Source organism: Chiloscyllium plagiosum, unplaced genomic scaffold, assembly GCF_037043375.1.
Source record: "Chiloscyllium plagiosum isolate Xiang-an unplaced genomic scaffold, Cpla_swu_hap1 HiC_scaffold_17, whole genome shotgun sequence".
NCBI classification, from domain to species: Eukaryota; Metazoa; Chordata; class Chondrichthyes; order Orectolobiformes; family Hemiscylliidae; genus Chiloscyllium; species Chiloscyllium plagiosum.
This window is the reverse complement of record NW_028270155.1, coordinates 76,164,589-76,181,941: the sequence shown is the minus strand read 5'-3', so window position 1 is coordinate 76,181,941 and position 17,353 is coordinate 76,164,589. Positions and strand designations below refer to the sequence as shown.

Below are 17,353 nucleotides of genomic sequence, written 5' to 3'. Positions count from 1 at the left end.
AATCAACATGGCTTTGTCAGAGATAGATCATGCCTAAAAACTCTGGTGGAATTTTTCAAGGAGGTAACCAAGTCATTGAATGAGGGTAGAGCAGTTGATGTAGTTTAGATGGATTTCAGCAAGACCTTTGAGAAGGTCCCATATGGGAAACTAAAAGAGGTCAAAGCATATAGGATCCAGGGTGATTTGGCAAGGTGTATCCAAAATTGAATTAGTGACAGGAGATAGAGAGTTGTGGTAGAAGGCTGTATGACTGGAGCCCAGTATGCAGTGGCATGGCTTAGGGATTAGTGATGGGTCCCTTATTATTTGTGATATTCATCAATGATGTAGATGAGACTGTGGGGGAGATGATAAGCAAGTTTCTGGATGACACAAAGATTGGCTGGCTGGTTGGCATTGAGGACGAAGATATTAGATTACAGGAGGAAATAAATGGATAAGTCAGATGGGCAGATCGATGACAGATGGAATTTAACTAGGAGAAAGTGAGGACTGCAAAAGCTGGAGATCAGAGTCTAAAGTGTGGTGCTGGAAAAGCACAGCAGGCCAGACAGCATCCAAGGAGCAGGAGAATCGATGTTTTGGGCTAAAGCCCTTCATCCGGAATGAGACTTGTGGGCCAGGGGGCTGAGAGACAAATAGGAGCGGGGGGGGGGTGGGTGGAGGGTGTGTCTGGGGGGGAAACATAGTTGAGAATACAATAGGTCGATGAAGGGGGGGGAGAAGGAGAGGAGGGTGGAGCAGATAGGTGGGAAGGAAGATGGACAGGTCAAGAGGACGATGCCAAGTTGGAGGTTTGGGACTGGGATAAGGAGGGGGATGGGGAAATGAGGAACTGGTGAAATCCACATTAACTCCATGTGGTTGCAGGGGCCCAAGGCAGAAGATGAGGCGTTCTTTCTCCAGATGTCGGGTGGTAAGGGTTTGGCAATGGAGATGACACAGGTCCTGCATGTCCTCAGTGGAATGGGGAGGGAATTGAAGTGTTCAGCCACAGGGCCGTGGGGTTGGTTGGTGCGGGTTGGAATTTAACCATGATAATATCTGTTGACACATTTTAGAAGAAGGAACAATAGAAGGGAGTACTCAATCAATGCCAAGATACTAGGAAGCATAGAGGAACAGAGGGAACTTGGGGTGCTGGTCCACAGATCCCTTACGGTGAGATGGCATGCTATGAGGGTAATTAAGAAGGCATTTGGGATGCTTGCCTTTATCAACCTTGGCATAGATTATAACAGCAGGAAAGTCACATTGGAGCCAAACAGGACTGTGGTTAGTCCACAGCTGGACATGAGAAGGAAGAGATTGCACTGGAGGGGTTGCAAAGGAAGTTCACCAGGACTTTCCCTGGGATGGAGCATTTTAGCTATGGAGAGGGTCTTGATAAGCTCAGGTTGCTTTCTTTAAATCAGAGAAGGCTGGTGGGTGACCTGATAGAGGTGTGTAAGATTACGAGGGGCATGGGCAGGGTGAATAGAAAGGTGGCATACGCAGGGGCATAAGCTAAAGTGAAAGGCAGGACGTTTACATGGAATTTGAGGTAAAGCTTTTTCACCCAGAGGATAGTGGGGATCTGGAATGCACTGCCTGGGGAGGTAGTTGAGACAGGCAACCTCACAACCTTTAAAAAGTATTTGGATGAACATCTTAAGTGTCACAACACTCAAGACTGCAGGAAAGTGGCACTAGTGTGGGCAGCAGTACACTTTTAGAGGTACAAACTTGTGTGCTGTTTTATGCTATAACCCCCTAATCAGGAAAAAGGTGTCATAATGGAGACACTTACCAACTGTACTCATCGCAACCAAGGCCAAACAAGCTGACATACACCCCCTCCACATGCAACCCCTAAAAGCACCTCACCCACCCCGACCGAACCTCCTTTCTGATGATCTCTTTCACCTGTCTAAAATTGGTGGGCAGTCAGAAAGGAGTCCTTCAGCAGACATTAATTGGTCTCTGAAGGACCTGCATTGGGTTGGTGAGGCTTTCCCTTCCAATGCTCATGGACCAGAATATGTTGTTGCTAGATCAGGCTGGCAACCAGAAAGGGCATCCACAGGATTGTACAGGCCTCCCCACCAATAATTCTGTATTGGTGGGGATTGTAATGTCCTGCCCCACAATTTTAACTGTGGGGCAAAGGTCTCAGAGAAACTAATATGCCTCACTGTAGAGTGAGATAAATTCAAAAAGCTTTATTATTAGTCAATCCCTTCGATTCCTGTTCTGTGTTCTGATGTCAGTTCCACTCCCTTATGCTGTAGACAGAGCACCTTGTATTTTAGATAAGCAAATGGTACACACAGTGCAATATGGTTCCTCAAAGATAAGAAATGGAGCATCTAAAATTTCAGAATAAATACATTGCAGTAGAATGGCAAGAACTATTCTTAGTTTCCAGATGTCATTGGTTCACTCAGAGATCTAATTGAAATTCAAGTAGTGATTGTCCAAGCTCTCTAAGAATAAAAGTTAAAATAAAATGAGAGTATAAGAAAATAAGGAATTAAGAGATGAGCTAGAGAGTCCGATAAGGAAAATGAAGAGGACACACAGCAGAAATAAAATTCACAAAGAGAAAAGTAATAAAGTATTTCAATGGATGAGAATTGCTCTATCAGACCTCTGAGACAAGGGAGGATTGCTAATTTATGGCTGTTGTCAGAAATAATGAAGATATTTTGGAAGTACTATACAATAATCATTGTTAACATACTGGATATAAAATAGGAATATATAACATGCCTGTGCAATGAACAATGCTCTGATGGATAAGGGGGCAATTTGGGATAATTAAAAAAATACCTGCTTCGAGATATTATCACACAACTCTGGAGCAGGTGGGACTTGAAACCAGGCCTCCTGACTCAGAGGCAGGGACACCCATCACTGTGCCAAAACAGCCCCTTCACTGTACATTAATCCTGTAATTATTTTGAATTATGTTGTACGATTCTTCCAGCACAGGTGGGACTTAAACGTGACTCACACTACCACTGTGTAGAAAGAGCCCTACAGGATTGCACATGGTATTCCCAGGTAGTATCTCATCCAAGTACTAACCAGGCCTGAGCCTAAGATTAGCTTCTGAGATCAGACAAGACTGGACTTTTGCAGAGTACAGGTCATTCCATTATAACACACATTTCGTTAACACAAATCCACTGTAATGCGATTAACAAATTGGGGACACAGTTTTTGACATTGACATAGAATCCCTAGCGTGGAAACAGGCCCTTCGGCCCAACAGGTGCACACTTGCCCTCCAAAGAGTAACCCATCCAGACCCATTCCCCTACCCTATTACTCTACATTTGCCCCTGACCAATGCACCTCACCCACTGAACACTAGGGGCAATTTAGCATGACCAATCCATCTAACCTGCACATCTTTGAATTGTGGGTTGAAACCGGAGCATCCGGAGGAACCCACATAGACAAGGGGAGAATGTGCAAACTGCACACAGTCAGTCCCTGACGCTGTGAGGCAGCAGTGTTAACCACTGAACCACCGTGCTGCCCCTTTTTAAAGTGTGAATTTTTAAAACGCGTGTTAGCTGTAACGCGATTTCACTGGCAACACTTCAAGTGCTGTTTCAAAAGTGCGATTTTTATATAACGCGGGCTGCATGAAAACACAGCTTTCACATTATATAAGAACTACGGTCTTACGGTCATAGGTGAATAAATTATTGAAGCCAAGCTAACAGCAATGACCTGAATGAAATGTTCCCAGGTCGTTCACAGGAGTGTTATGAAACAAAAACGGATACTAAGCTATGTATAAAGATCTATATTAGGGCAAATAGCCAAAATCTTGATTAAGAGGTAGTCAGTTTGCAGAAGACTAAGCCATCACACCCCAGCCTTCCACCCCAGAACAGACTCCTCACCAAAATCCCCAGATACCTTCTTGTCAACCCCACAACAGATTAGAAGAGACTCTTTCTCCTTCCCACTCTCCAGATATCTCAGTGCCCTTGACACACACACACGCTCACCCTCTCACTCTCTCCCCCACTCCTGTCCTCTCACTCAAACCTAACCATCCTAATCTCACCCTTAAACCCACTCTCTCGCTGCTGCAAATCCTATTCTCTCACTACTCTCTCAGCCCTGCCTCTGCACTTTCACTCCTCATGACCCTACACAGCTACAAGCATCCTAGCTCTCCCTGTGCAGGTCAATTGTCTATCTCATGCTTCTCCCCACGTCACCCCACTCCACCTTCTCACCCCTGTCATTGCTCCCCTCTGACTCCCTCTTACCTCCTGTCATTTATCTTCCCCAACTTCTTCAGACTGCTGTCCTCTTCTCACTCCTCCATTTCCCCGTTCCCCAGCTCTCCCTCTTTACTCTCTCGACGTGCAGGTTAGGTGAATTGGCCACACTAAATTTGTTGGTGACATCACTCCTGACGATAACCACGCCCACCCCAGTGGCAGCCTCTGTCTCCACTCCCAGCTCCAGCCCCACCGCAGGTCCTAGCTCCCAGCCCTGTCATGTTTTTGCTATTCCCCTAGACCTCCCCCTTACTGAGGGTGAACATTCAGTCCTCAGCAAAGGCCTCACATTCATCCCTCTAGGATCCCGGATTAATGACTTCAACATGCATCGTGACATTGAACATTTCTTCCGCCGCTCCTGCCTCCAGGCCCACTTTTTCAATCAAGAGTCCCGCCCACCCACCGAAGACTCCTTCGCTAGCCTCCAACACCCCCCACCCACCTGGACACACCCGTACTGGCCTGTCACCCGCCCTTGACCTCTTCATTTCTAACTGCTACCGTGACTTAGACCGCCTCAACCCTTCTGCCCCCCTCACCCACTCCCCAATATCACCATCAAACCAGCGGACAAAGGAGGAGGGGGGGGGGGGTGGCGCTGTGGTAGTTTGGGGCACTGACCTCTACACCACTGAGGCCAGGCGCCAACTTGCAGACACCTCCTTCTACTGCCCCCTCAACCACGACCTTACCTCCCATCACCAAACTATCATTGCCCAGACGATCCACAACCTCATCACCTCTGGGGACCTCCTATCCACAGCCTCCAGCCTCATTGTCTGTGAACCTCACACCGCCAATTCTACCTCCTACCGAAGATTCACAAACCTGACTACCCCAGCTGACCCATTGTTTCAGCCTGCTCCTGTCCCACCGAACTCATCTCTGCCTACCTTGACATCATCCTATCCCCCTTAGTCCAGGAATCCCCACCTATGTTTGGGACACCACCCACGCCCTTCACTTCCTTCAAGACTTTGGTTTCCCCAGCCCCCTTTGCCTTATCTTCACCATGGACATCCAGTCCCTGTACACATCCATCAACCACGACGAAGGCCTCCAAGCCCTCTGTTTCTTCCTCTCACGCTGACGCAACCACAACCCTTCCACTGACACCCCCATCCTTCTGGCTAACTGGTCCTCACCTTAAACAAATTGTCCTTCAAATCCTCCCACTTCCTCCAAACCAAAGGGGTAGCCATGGGCACCCGCATGGGCCCTAGCTGTGCCTGCCTGTTTGTCAGGTACGTGGAACTGTCCATCTTCTGCAGCTACACTGGCACCATTCCTCAGCTTTTTCTCCGCTACACTAATGACTGTATCGGCACTACCTCATGCTCCTACAAAGAAGTTGAAAAGTTCATCAACTTCACTAACACCTTTCACATCGATCTCTAATTACCCGGGACCATCTTGGACAATGCCCCTTCCCCTTCCTGGACTTCTCCATCTCCATCTCCAGCAACCGACTAACCACAGACATCTGCTACAAACCCAGCGGCTCCCACAGCTACCTGGACTACACCTCCTCCCATCCTGCCTCCTGTAAAAATGCCATCCCTTCCTCTCAACTCCTCCGCCTCTGCTGCATCTGTACCCAGGACGACCAATTCTACCACAGAACATCCCAGATGGCCTCCTTCTTCAAAGATTGCAATTTCCCCTCCCACGTGTTCGATGATGCCCTCCAACACATCTCCTCCACTTTCCACACCTCCGCCCTTGAACCCCACCCCTCCGAATGCAGCAAGGATAGAAAACCCCTGGTCCTCACCTTCCACCCCATCAACCTCCATATACATTGCATCATCCTCCATCACTTCCACCAGCTACAAACACACCCCATCACTAGGGACATATTTCCCTCCCCACCCCTATCAGTGTTCAGGAAAGACCATTCCCTCTGCGACTCCCTTGTCAGATCCAGATCCACCCCCACCCGCACCAGCCCTCATTCCACTCCTGGCACCTTCCCCTGCCACCGCAGGAAGTGCAAAACTTGCACCCCCTCCTCCTCCCTCACCTCCCTCCAAGGCCTCAAAGGATCTTTCTACATCGGCAGATATTTACCTGAACTTCCACAAATGACATCTACTGTATCTGTTGCACTCGATGTGGTTTCCTCTACATCGGGGAGACAGGATGCCAACTTGTGGATCATTTCAGAGAACATCTCTGGGACACCCGCACTAACCAACCAAACCCACTGCCCCGTGGCTGAACATTTCAACTCCCCCTCCCACTCCACTAAGCACATGTAGGTGCTGGGCCTCCTCCATTGCTAAACTCAAGCCACCTGACACCTGGAGGAAGAAAACCTCATCTTCCGCCTCGGGACCCTGCAACCACATGGGATTAATGTGAATTTCACCAATTTCCTCATTTCCCCTCCCCCAACCTTATCCCAGTCTGAAGCTACCAACTCGGCACCGCCCTCTTGACCTGTCCATCGTCTTTCCCATCTATCCGCTCCATCCTCCTCTCTGACCTATCATCTTCTCCTCCTCCTTCATCCACCTATCACATTCTCAGCTACCTTCCTCCCAGCCCCATTTATCTCTCAGCCCCCTGAGCCACAAGCCTCATTCCTGATGAAGGTTTTTTGCCCGAAACGTCGATTGTCCTGCTCCTAGGATGCTGCCTGACCTGCTGTGCTTTTTCAGCACCACACTCTCGAATCTCATGCAAACATTGCCTGTAGTATTCAGGGATGTGTAGGTTAGGTGCATTAGTCAGGGGTAAATGTGAAGTAATAGGGCAGGGGAATGGGTCTGGGTGGGTTACTCTTCGGAGGATTGGTGTGGACATGTTGGGCCGAATGGCCTGTTTCTGCACCATATGGATTCTATAAGAGGTAAGCTTTAAGAGCATATTAAAGAACAAGAATGAGGTACTGAGGCAGTGCAGTTTCAGGAAGAAAGGTTCTTGGTATTTGAATGCTCAGGGACTAGGGTGGAGCAGCTAAACTTTTGAGTGTTCCTGAATTAGAACAAATACACTGGTGGGATGAATGGCTGGAGGAAATTACAGAAATACTAAAGGGTGAAACTACAGAAGGGCTTGAAAACAAGAATGTTAAAATTAAGACTCCTTCAGAGGAGAATCTAGAAGTGGAGGTATGGATTCAGAACAAAGGAGTCAGATGAACTGAGCCTTTTTCTCCAAGAAGGTTGCAAATGTTTGGAATTCTCTACCTTTGAGAGCAGTGGAGGCAGGGTCACTGCAGGGCTGAGCTAGACAGGTTTCAAGGAGTTCAAGGCAACAGACAGGAAAGCAGATTTAAGGCAGAACTGCGGATGCTGGAAATCTGAAACAAAATCATATATTACTGGGGAACCTAACTGGTCTGGCAGAGAAAGTAGAGTTAATGTTCACGTCCAGTATTTCTCGACACAGAAGCTGCCAGACCTGCTGACTTTCTCCAGCAATTTCTTGATTTAAGGCCACAATTTGAATATTATTCAAAGGGCTGAATGGCCAACCGCTCCTCATATTTCTCATGTTGTTCTTATTGGGTGCTGTTTAATCGGGATACAGTGTGTGTCAGCAAACACATGGTCAACAAGTGAGGGGGGTATGGTGTGAATGAGGACAGGAGCTGCAGGGTTTTTTGGAGAACCTCAAACTTATTAACATTAAAACATGGGAGATTACCAGGGGTTTGCTGGACCAAGTTTAGAGACAACGGAGGTATGAATGAGGGTTTGAGCAACTGGTGAACTGAGACAAGGGGAGCATTCAGCCAATATTATGGAGGTGGGAATAGGAGGATTTAATGATCAGCTGAATATATGGTTGGAAACTTATTCAGAGTCAAATATGATATCAGGGACAGCAAACCATCTGGTTCAGTCGTAGACACTTAGTAGGAAGTCAGTGACTTTTGAATGGAGTGTGAATGTGATTGAACACAAATCAATGGCTTCCTAATATTTTACTGGAGGAAAAAGGCAGGTATAAAATGTTGTTCAGGAAATAAGGGTTGGAACTGGAGAATGGTTGATGCAGAACCACCTTTAAATAAAGAATGAGCTTATCTGGGCATTTACAGGACAGTTGGCTTATTATCTGATGTAAGTAAATTTTAGGATATTCAAGGTTGGTATTGCTACACACCTGAATGAAATTAGCTAGAAGCAACACTCCAAATCTCAAAAGAACAATCATGCCTCACAGACGTCTGCTTTGATTAAGATGTGGAGGAGCCGGTGTTGGACTGGGGCGCACAAAGTTTAAAAAAACATCACACAACACCAGCTGATAATCCAACAGGTTTATTCGGAAGTACAAGCTTTCAGAGCGCTGCTCCTTCATCAGGTAGCAAGTGGGGCAGGATCACAGGCCACAGAATTTATAGCAAATGATCATAGTGTCAATCCAACTGATGCGATGTATTGAACAAACCTGGTGTTGTGTGATTTTTTTGCTTTGTTTACGGAAGTTCCAGACAGGCAAATAAGGAAATGCAGTGGGTGCAATGGATGTAGATTTTCAGAAAATTCTTGACAGGATATCAGAGAAGATACATACTAGGAGGTCAAGACAGCTTTTCAGAGTTAGAGTCAAAAACACTGCATCTGCTGGAATCCAAAGTAGAGTGGCTGGTAGCAAGCGGTAGTATCCTTAGAGTTTAGCCTTATCATTACTCCCATTCACTGTGTCAATCAAAGGGATGTATTCCCCAATGGAATGCTGTTGGAGTTTTCAGATCACAGTAAACTGGAAGATATAGCTATTTCCTTTGAAGACCACAGAAGCTGCAAAGAGGCATTAGGGGGAATGGGTCAACAGGAGACGTAGCAGATCCCACAATCTTCCTGACACACCCTCACACCCCCATCCCTAACAAGTTTTGAGCAGGGATAATGGATGATACCTCCCATAATCACCCTGACTCCAACTTCAGGAGCCAACTGAGGCCCTGAAGTAGCAAATTAAGGATGATAAGGAGCCTCAAGCTAAAAGTAGTAGGCAAGGATCTCACCACGTAGGCAACCCACAGAGCAGCACTTGTCAGGTTTTTTTCAATACGGGTCAACCCAGATTTCAAGTAGCACTTGAATCTACAAATTTCTAACGCAAAGATGAGATTACTGAGTTATGGACAGGGTATTGCAATGAGAAATGAACATTGCCAACATAGGACCCTCTTTCAAATGGAAAGGATTAGACTAATTCTAACCCCTGAAAATGTGTTGCTGGAAAAGCGCAGCATGTCAGGCAGCTTCCAAGGAGTAGGAGAATCGACGTTTCGGGCATGAGCCTTTCTTCAGGAAAGAGGAAAGTACTTGAAATACACTTTCCTCATTCCTGAAGAAGGGCTCATGCCCGAAACGTCGATTCTCCTGCTCCTTGGATGCTGCCTGACCTGCTGCGCTTTTCCAGCAACACATTTTCAGCTCTGATCTCCAGCATCTGCAGTCCTCACTTTCTCCTAATTCTAACCCCTGTCAATGCTCTAAAGGATTGTAATTTCTCTGTGGCAGCAATGGAAATTTAACAATCAGGAGAAGGTTGTGTCAAGATGTGGTTTACCATTGGTCCCTTCAGGGACTGCTTGTCCAGGAGACAGCAAACCTTTCTTAGGGTAGGTGCGTAAACCTTGTTCTGCCGCCACCATCTTCCAGAGGTACTCCAGTGCTCCAGGGCCCTTGTTTATGACTTGTATCCTAAACACAAGATACAATACTTTGATTACTTTGATTTGTAACAGGATAGATCAGATAGTCATGCTGTTCCAAGTACATCTTCATTCCAGCCTCTTATAAGAACACGTTTTCAATATACAGATGTCCTGCCTATAGAAAATCATATATACGGCACTCTTGTGGCATTGGAGTAGTGTCCCTACTCCTCGACTGGGAGGCCCAGGTTCAAGTCTCACCCTATCCAAAGGTTTGTATTAACATCTCTGAACAAGCTGATTAGAAAAATAGGTTAAACAGAAATAAATAATAAATAGAATACAAGATCATACATGTCACCTGGATGGATAGCCGCATGAACACAAGTATCTTCTAGGAAGCAGATATCCTGAGCAGGAGTGTGGTTATTCTCACATGGTAACTGAACTGGACAGGCCATTGCATCAAGACACTGAACACACACCTAAAAAAGGCTCTCTACTCCCAGATCACAACTGGCCACCAGAGAGGTCACGGGAAAGATTTCAAAGATATCACAAAAGCTTATTTGAAGAGAACTGGCTTTGACTTCAACAGCTGGGAAGAGTGTACACTTGGCCGCCCACAATGGCATGCCTTGCTTCACCCAGGCCTAACTGGCTTTGAAGAAGAGTGGACAAAGGTAGCCAAAGATGTGGGTTTAGAGGGATATGGGACAGGTGCTGGCAGGTAGGACTACATTGGGTTGGGATATCTGAAAATGTGTTGCTGGAAAAGCGCAGCAGGTCAGGCAGCATTCAAGGAGCAGGAGATTCGAGGTTTTGGGCATGAGCCCTTCTTCAGGAATGAGGAAGGTGTGCCAAGCAGGCTAAGATAAAAGGTAGGGAGGAGGGACTTGGGGAAGGGGCGTTGGAAATGTGATAGGTGGAAGGAGGTTAAGGTGAGGGTGATAGGCCGGAGTGGGGGTGGGGTCAGGAAGAAGATTGCAGGTTAGGAAGGTTGTGCTGAGTTCGAGGGTTGGGACTGAGACAAGGAGGGGGGAGGGGAAATGAGGAAACTGGAGAAATCTGAGTTCATCCCTTGTGGTTGGAGGGTTCCTAGGCGGAAGATGAGGCGCTCTTCCTCCAGCCGTCGTGTTGCTATGGTCGGCATGGACGGGTGGACCGAAGGGTCTGTTTCCATGCTGTACATCTCTTTGACTATGACTCTCTGTGAGAGGGACGAGTTCAAACATGGATGCAACCATCATTGATGGCGGAGTTAGCAACAGACTAACTTACGATGTGAAATGTGGGTTTTGTTTTAACAATATTTCTCACTTAATTTAACTTTATTCATGTTTCCGCCTCCTTTACTGCACACCAACTTCACCTCTATCTCTCCTAGCTCTTACACTCCTTTTTCTCACATCCTTTTTTTTTTCTTTCTCTCCCTCTGTTTAGTACCCTTACCTTGCCAAGTGACTGCCTCGTTCTGAGGGACTGTCAAAAGAAAGAGACACCCATCTCATTACAATAACATAATGGTTATCCTGGAGAGGGAACAAATAGCAAAAACACTTCCAGTAATCAAGAAGATCAGAGAAAAGATTCCAAAAGTTTACTTCTTTCTTAAGGAAGGAAGACTGGGAAAAAACCCCAGAATTATACAGCACCTTTTCCGACATGGAGGCAGGGTGAGGGGATCCCAAAGCAATGGGCTTTATAGCACATTGGGAACTTTCTCAAGATGTGATGCAGGAATGTGCAAATGAATTGCTGCACAGCAACAAACAGACAGCATTGTTACAATGGCCACATGGTCTCTTAGTGATATTGGTTAAAGGACAAAAATTAGGCAGAGGAAAGCAGCTTTGGTGGTGGGTTGGGATTAGTGTTAGATGGCAACTAACATGCCATCAAGAAAACATACCCAATCACCCACCAATTAGCTCAGTGCTTACTGTCTGACAAACCTTCAGATCTTAAACAGTGGTGATTCCTATTTTTTCTGAAGTTCTTCCGAATTACACATCAAGTTCTGAATGTTTTATTTGATAAGCAGATAGCACAGTTTATTTCAGTCACAGGTGCTGCCGTGCTTGATTGTTCAAAAAGATAGCCAATCTTGTAATGAGTTGCCAAGGGCCACCAATAACATTGCTGATGTAGATAGCTCCACACACTGTTACCACTACCACATAAATGAGGCAAGGAAATGTAATTCCAGGAGCCAGCTAGAAAGACACAAAATACCCAATAACGGAAGAGACAAACAGAAAGGAGCAGAAGATGCAGAAAAAGAGAGGACGCAGACAAGAAGAGGCAGAGGACCAGGACAATAGGAGTAGAAAGAAACAAGTGGAATAGTGAGAAACAAATTAGGGAGCAGGAAATTTGAATCTTGAGGCCGGTGGGAGGGGGGTTTGGACACCAGAATGGACAAAAAGAGAAACAGGATGAAAAGCAGGTTGGTATCATCCTTTGCAACAGGCTGCAGTGCCATTGACTGTTGATCAGATGACCACTGCTGTCTTCAAATCTCAATAGTAACTAGGATTTCACAACTTGTACACAGGCATGGAGAACAATTAAAGTTTTCTAGGGTGAAAAGGAAATTTGTTTAATATATAAATGATTGCTTTTGATGGTCTGCAAATATCATAGGAAAAACATTTTAAATTGGAAAGCGCAGTGAAAAGGAAATAGATTTTGATGACACAGCACTTGCAACACAGACTGTGACACTTCCCTCTTTCGAGTGAGAGAGGAGAATAATTGGGTGAGTTTACCTGGGAAGAAACATGGCCTTTCTTGTCACCTCAGCAATTAAGATCCAGGGTGAGAGGTATGTTGGTGCCCTGCTTCCTTAATAAGTGAGAAAGGTCACTGGTTTCCTGATAGGGAAACCATGGCGACCTGCCTGTCATGTTAAGAGTGGGGGTCTCCAATCGTCCAAATCTGGAGGCAATCTGAGATATGGATGGAGGTCAAGAGGGTGGCCTCACAAAACCACATTCCTTCCTCTTGCCTCTGAACTCTCTGATCCTCCTCTCCTCACGACCCCACCTCACAACAAGAGAATTAAAGCACTTACCTTCTCATTGCTGATCCTTCAAAGAGTTGGGCTGGACCAATGGACTTCAGGGCCAGAAGTTATCACCCAGCCTCAAATTGACTAGCAGCAGTACTGAGCTAATTGGTGAGTAATTGGGCAAGGTTTCTTGGTTACATGTTAGTTGCCATCTAACACCCTCCCCACCCCCATCACCAACACCAACACAAGCAAAAAGATGGGGAAATTCCATCCACCGTCCAGTTCTCATCTCCATATTACTGAAAAGCTAGTGATAGCTAAAGAAATGTCTGAAAGGTTGATACAAGATATAAAAGGCCCTTTGACTATCAAGAGATACCAAATAGCCAGGGATCCTTTCTCTAGAAAAAAGAATTTTAAATGGTGATCTGAGAAAAATATTTTAAATTATGACGGATTTGATAGGTAGATTACAGTTGCCTCCACTATACTCGATGCCATGAATACATGCTATCCACAAAAAACATCTGAAAAGAAATTCAGGAGAAATATCTTTTCTTAGACAGTGGTGAAAAAGGAAACTTGCTATCAAGTGGAGCGGTTGTGGTAAAGAACATTGATTCATTTAAAGGGAAGCTGGATACACACATGAGAAAAGAAGGATATGCTGATGAGGTTAGAGGAAGCGAGTTGGCATTATGCTCATGTCGAGTATAAACAAAGAAATGATTTACAGATTGACCACTAAATGACAGACAGAGTCATCAAATAATCATGTCAGCTTTCTTTCTCACAGAAGGGAACATATGGAAGCATATTCACGCAGGCAGTATTGATAAATTCAACAGAGAATTCTATGAATTTCCAAGAGGGAGAAAGGATTAATAAAACAGTCTATCTAAGGAAAAGTAATATTTCTTGACCGATTCTGGAACATGATGAGCAGTATATCTATGAGATCATAATGATCACGAGTGTCTTTTGTACACTGCAATATTCCAGAACATTGTAGAAATATTTCTTCAACATTTGCAATGAATCAGCACACTCACACTGTGTGGGCAAGAAACACTCTCCAAATGTCTGCAACCATCTTCAAAAGCAAACTCACCTGAGATCCAAATTAATTCAATCTTTAATTATCTTATCATCATGTCTTGCCTGACCTATCCAACTGAAATCGTGATGGCTGCTCTGGATCTTGCTGATGCTTGACAATCCTTCAGTAGATTACAGATTAGATTAGATAACTTACAGTGTGGAAACAGGCCCTTTTGCCCAACAAGTCCACACCGACCCACCGAAGCGTAACCCACCCAGACCCATTCTCCTACATTTACCCCTTCACCTAACACTACAGGCAATTTAGCGTGGCCAATTCACCTGACCTGCACATTTTTGGATTGTGGGAGTAAACCCACGCAGACACGGGGAGAATGTGCAAACTCCACATAGAGAGTCACCTGAGGCGGGAATTGAACCCGGGTCTCTGGTGCTGTGAGGCAGCAGTGCTAACCACCGTGCCACCGTGCCGTCCACTATGAGAGAACTGGGATCAGACCTCTCATCCATCACAGAAATCAATGCAGACAATAACTCTGTAGAATGTCTTCCAACTGAGAAGTTCCGACTGCAGCTTTTCTCAAACATGACATAGCAAGCCACAGGCCAACAGGAGGAAGATCAATCAAATGTCAAGGAAAGCTTTTCACAGGAGCAGTAATTCAGACACACAAACTCAGGCATAGTGAATGATTCTCAGACTCACCCATGTGGGTTAGCAAGGATATGTCCTGAACACACAAGTACAGGAGTGATCTGTTAACAATGCTGATCAGTTGAGAGGCAGCACATTGTGTCATTCAGCAGCATAGTCCCCTCATGGTACTCTCCTGGAGTTTTACAGACTCCAGCATCCCCTTACTTTCCACTAATACAGTCTGTCTTTCCTGAAGTAACCTTGAATTGTCAAAAGAATAGTTGAAAACATAAGTACGTTTTGGGTTATGAAGCAGGTTAAAGGTTTCCCGTTTTTCAGAAGCCTTATGACAATCCTTTAGGTACTGAACACAGACAAAGAAACTGAAACAGAACAATAGAATGCTAAATAACTGGAGATGACATAGCATTTAGTGTTGTTCTGAATCAAGAGTGTACCGCATTTCGTTATGGAAATAGGAACAACTAAAAGCTGCTGACTTGTTGGGTTTCTGACAACAAAAGAGGGAAGGAAACAAACTGAACACACAAGGACAGAAAGCCCTAGAAAACCTCAAAAAAGACAAAAACATTGTTCTATTACCTGCAGACAAAGGTCAGCTCACTGTCATCCTGAACAGAAGGGACTACATCGAGAAAGTCAATGCACTACTCGCAGACACCAACACTTACCAACAGGTGGCGCTAGACCAGACCCCACAACTAGGAAACAAAATTACATCTCTCCGAAGAAAATTACACAATTCCAGACAATTAAACAAGACAGAATTCCAGAAAATGAAACCCGAAGGGACCAACACCCCACGATTCTACGGACTACCAAAAATCCATAAACCAGGAGCCCCCCTCAGACCTATAGTCGCATTACCCGGAACGCCAACTTACAGTCTGGCCAAAGAACTACATGCAAGACTGAAATACCTAGTAGAAGAGTCACAGCACTCCATCCACTCCACCCAGGAATTCCTAAAAATCATCAAAAACACCAAAATAGAGGAAGACGAAACAATGATCTCATTTGACGTATCAGCACTGTTCACCTCCATCAACATCGACCTAGCAAAGGAAACACTCACCACACTTTTAGAACAAACCATCACACAAACATACACACACACACACCCCAACCACCATCAATCACATTACCGACGAAAACATCATGAAGCTAGTGGACCTGTGCCTCACCACCCACTTCACTTTCAACAACATAGTCGACAAACAAACCAATGGCACACCCGTGGGATCTCCACGATCAGGATTCATAGCAGAAGCAGTAATGCAAAGACTAAAACAAACAGCCCGACCAACCATCAAACCAAAAATCTGGGTCCGCAATGTAGATGACATATTTGTCATCACAAAACGAAACAAGATAGAAGAGACATTTAACATCATCAACAACACCCTCACAGGCAGAAAGTTCACCAAGGAGGAAGAAACTGACAACAAACTCGCATTCCGGACATCACAGTCGAAAGAAAGGACAACGGAGAACTACATTCTGGATCAGTGGTGCTGGAAGAGCACAGCAATTCAGGCAGCATCCGAGGACAGGCAAAATCGACGTTTCGGGCAAAAGCCCTTCATCAGGAATAAAGGCAGAGAGCCTGAAGCATGGAGAGATAAGCTAGAGGAGGGTGGGGGTGGGAGAGAGTGGCATAGAGTAGAGAGAGGAGGAAAACTTCTTCAAGGCAGGCATCCTTGCAAAAGGATTCGCAGTAGAGTTAAAATCAACGAGGTAAAAACAATGACTGCAGATGCTGGAAACCAGATTCTGGATCAGTGGTGCTGGAAGAGCACAGCAATTCAGGCAGCATCCGAGGACAGGCAAAATCGACGTTTCGGGCAAAAGCCCTTCATCAGGAATAAAGGCAGAGAGCCTGAAGCATGGAGAGATAAGCTAGAGGAGGGTGGGGGTGGGAGAGAGTGGCATAGAGTAGAGAGAGGAGGAAAACTTCTTCAAGGCAGGCATCCTTGCAAGAGGATTCGCAGTAGGGTTAAAATCAACGAGGTAAAAACAATGACTGCAGATGCTGGAAACCAGATTCTGGATCAGTGGTGCTGGAAGAGCACAGCAATTCAGGCAGCATCTGAGGACAGGCAAAATCGACGTTTCGGGCAAAAGCCCTTCATCAGGAATAAAGGCAGAGAGCCTGAAGCATGGAGAGATAAGCTAGAGGAGGGTGGGGGTGGGAGAGAGTGGCATAGAGTAGAGAGAGGAGGAAAACTTCTTCAAGGCAGGCATCCTTGCAAGAGGATTACAAACCTGCGTGTACAGAAAACTGACAAACACTGACCAAATACTTAACTACACCAGCAACCATCCCAACACACACACAAACGAAGCTGTAACAGAACACTATTCCAACCAGCCACCACACGCTGCAGCACAGACGAACTTCGGAAAACAGAGGAGAACCACTTATACAACATATTCAAGAAGAACGGATACTCAAAAAATACAGTCCGCAGATTCCTCAAGAACAAACCATGACAAGCAGACCAAACACAGCCAGAATCCCTAACCACCTTACCATACATCAAAGAAGTTTTAGAAATGACATCCAGACTACTAAGACTCCTCGGAAACCTAGTAGCACACAAACCCACCAACACTCTCAAACTAAAACTAACAAACTTAAAAGACCCAGTACATCCCATGGACAAAACCAACGTCATCTATAAAATTCCATGCAAGGA

General features: G+C 45.6%; 1 protein-coding gene across 1 annotated transcript in view; it reads right to left on the bottom strand.

Moving 5' to 3' along the window:
* Positions 1-17,353, bottom strand: part of hydin (HYDIN axonemal central pair apparatus protein) — a 905,740-nt gene that overhangs the window by 113,850 nt on the left and 774,537 nt on the right. The window contains exon 68 of the mRNA XM_043707374.2: positions 9,831-9,964. Coding sequence (XP_043563309.2) covers positions 9,831-9,964 — 134 coding nt within the window. The remainder of the gene's footprint in view (positions 1-9,830; positions 9,965-17,353) is intronic.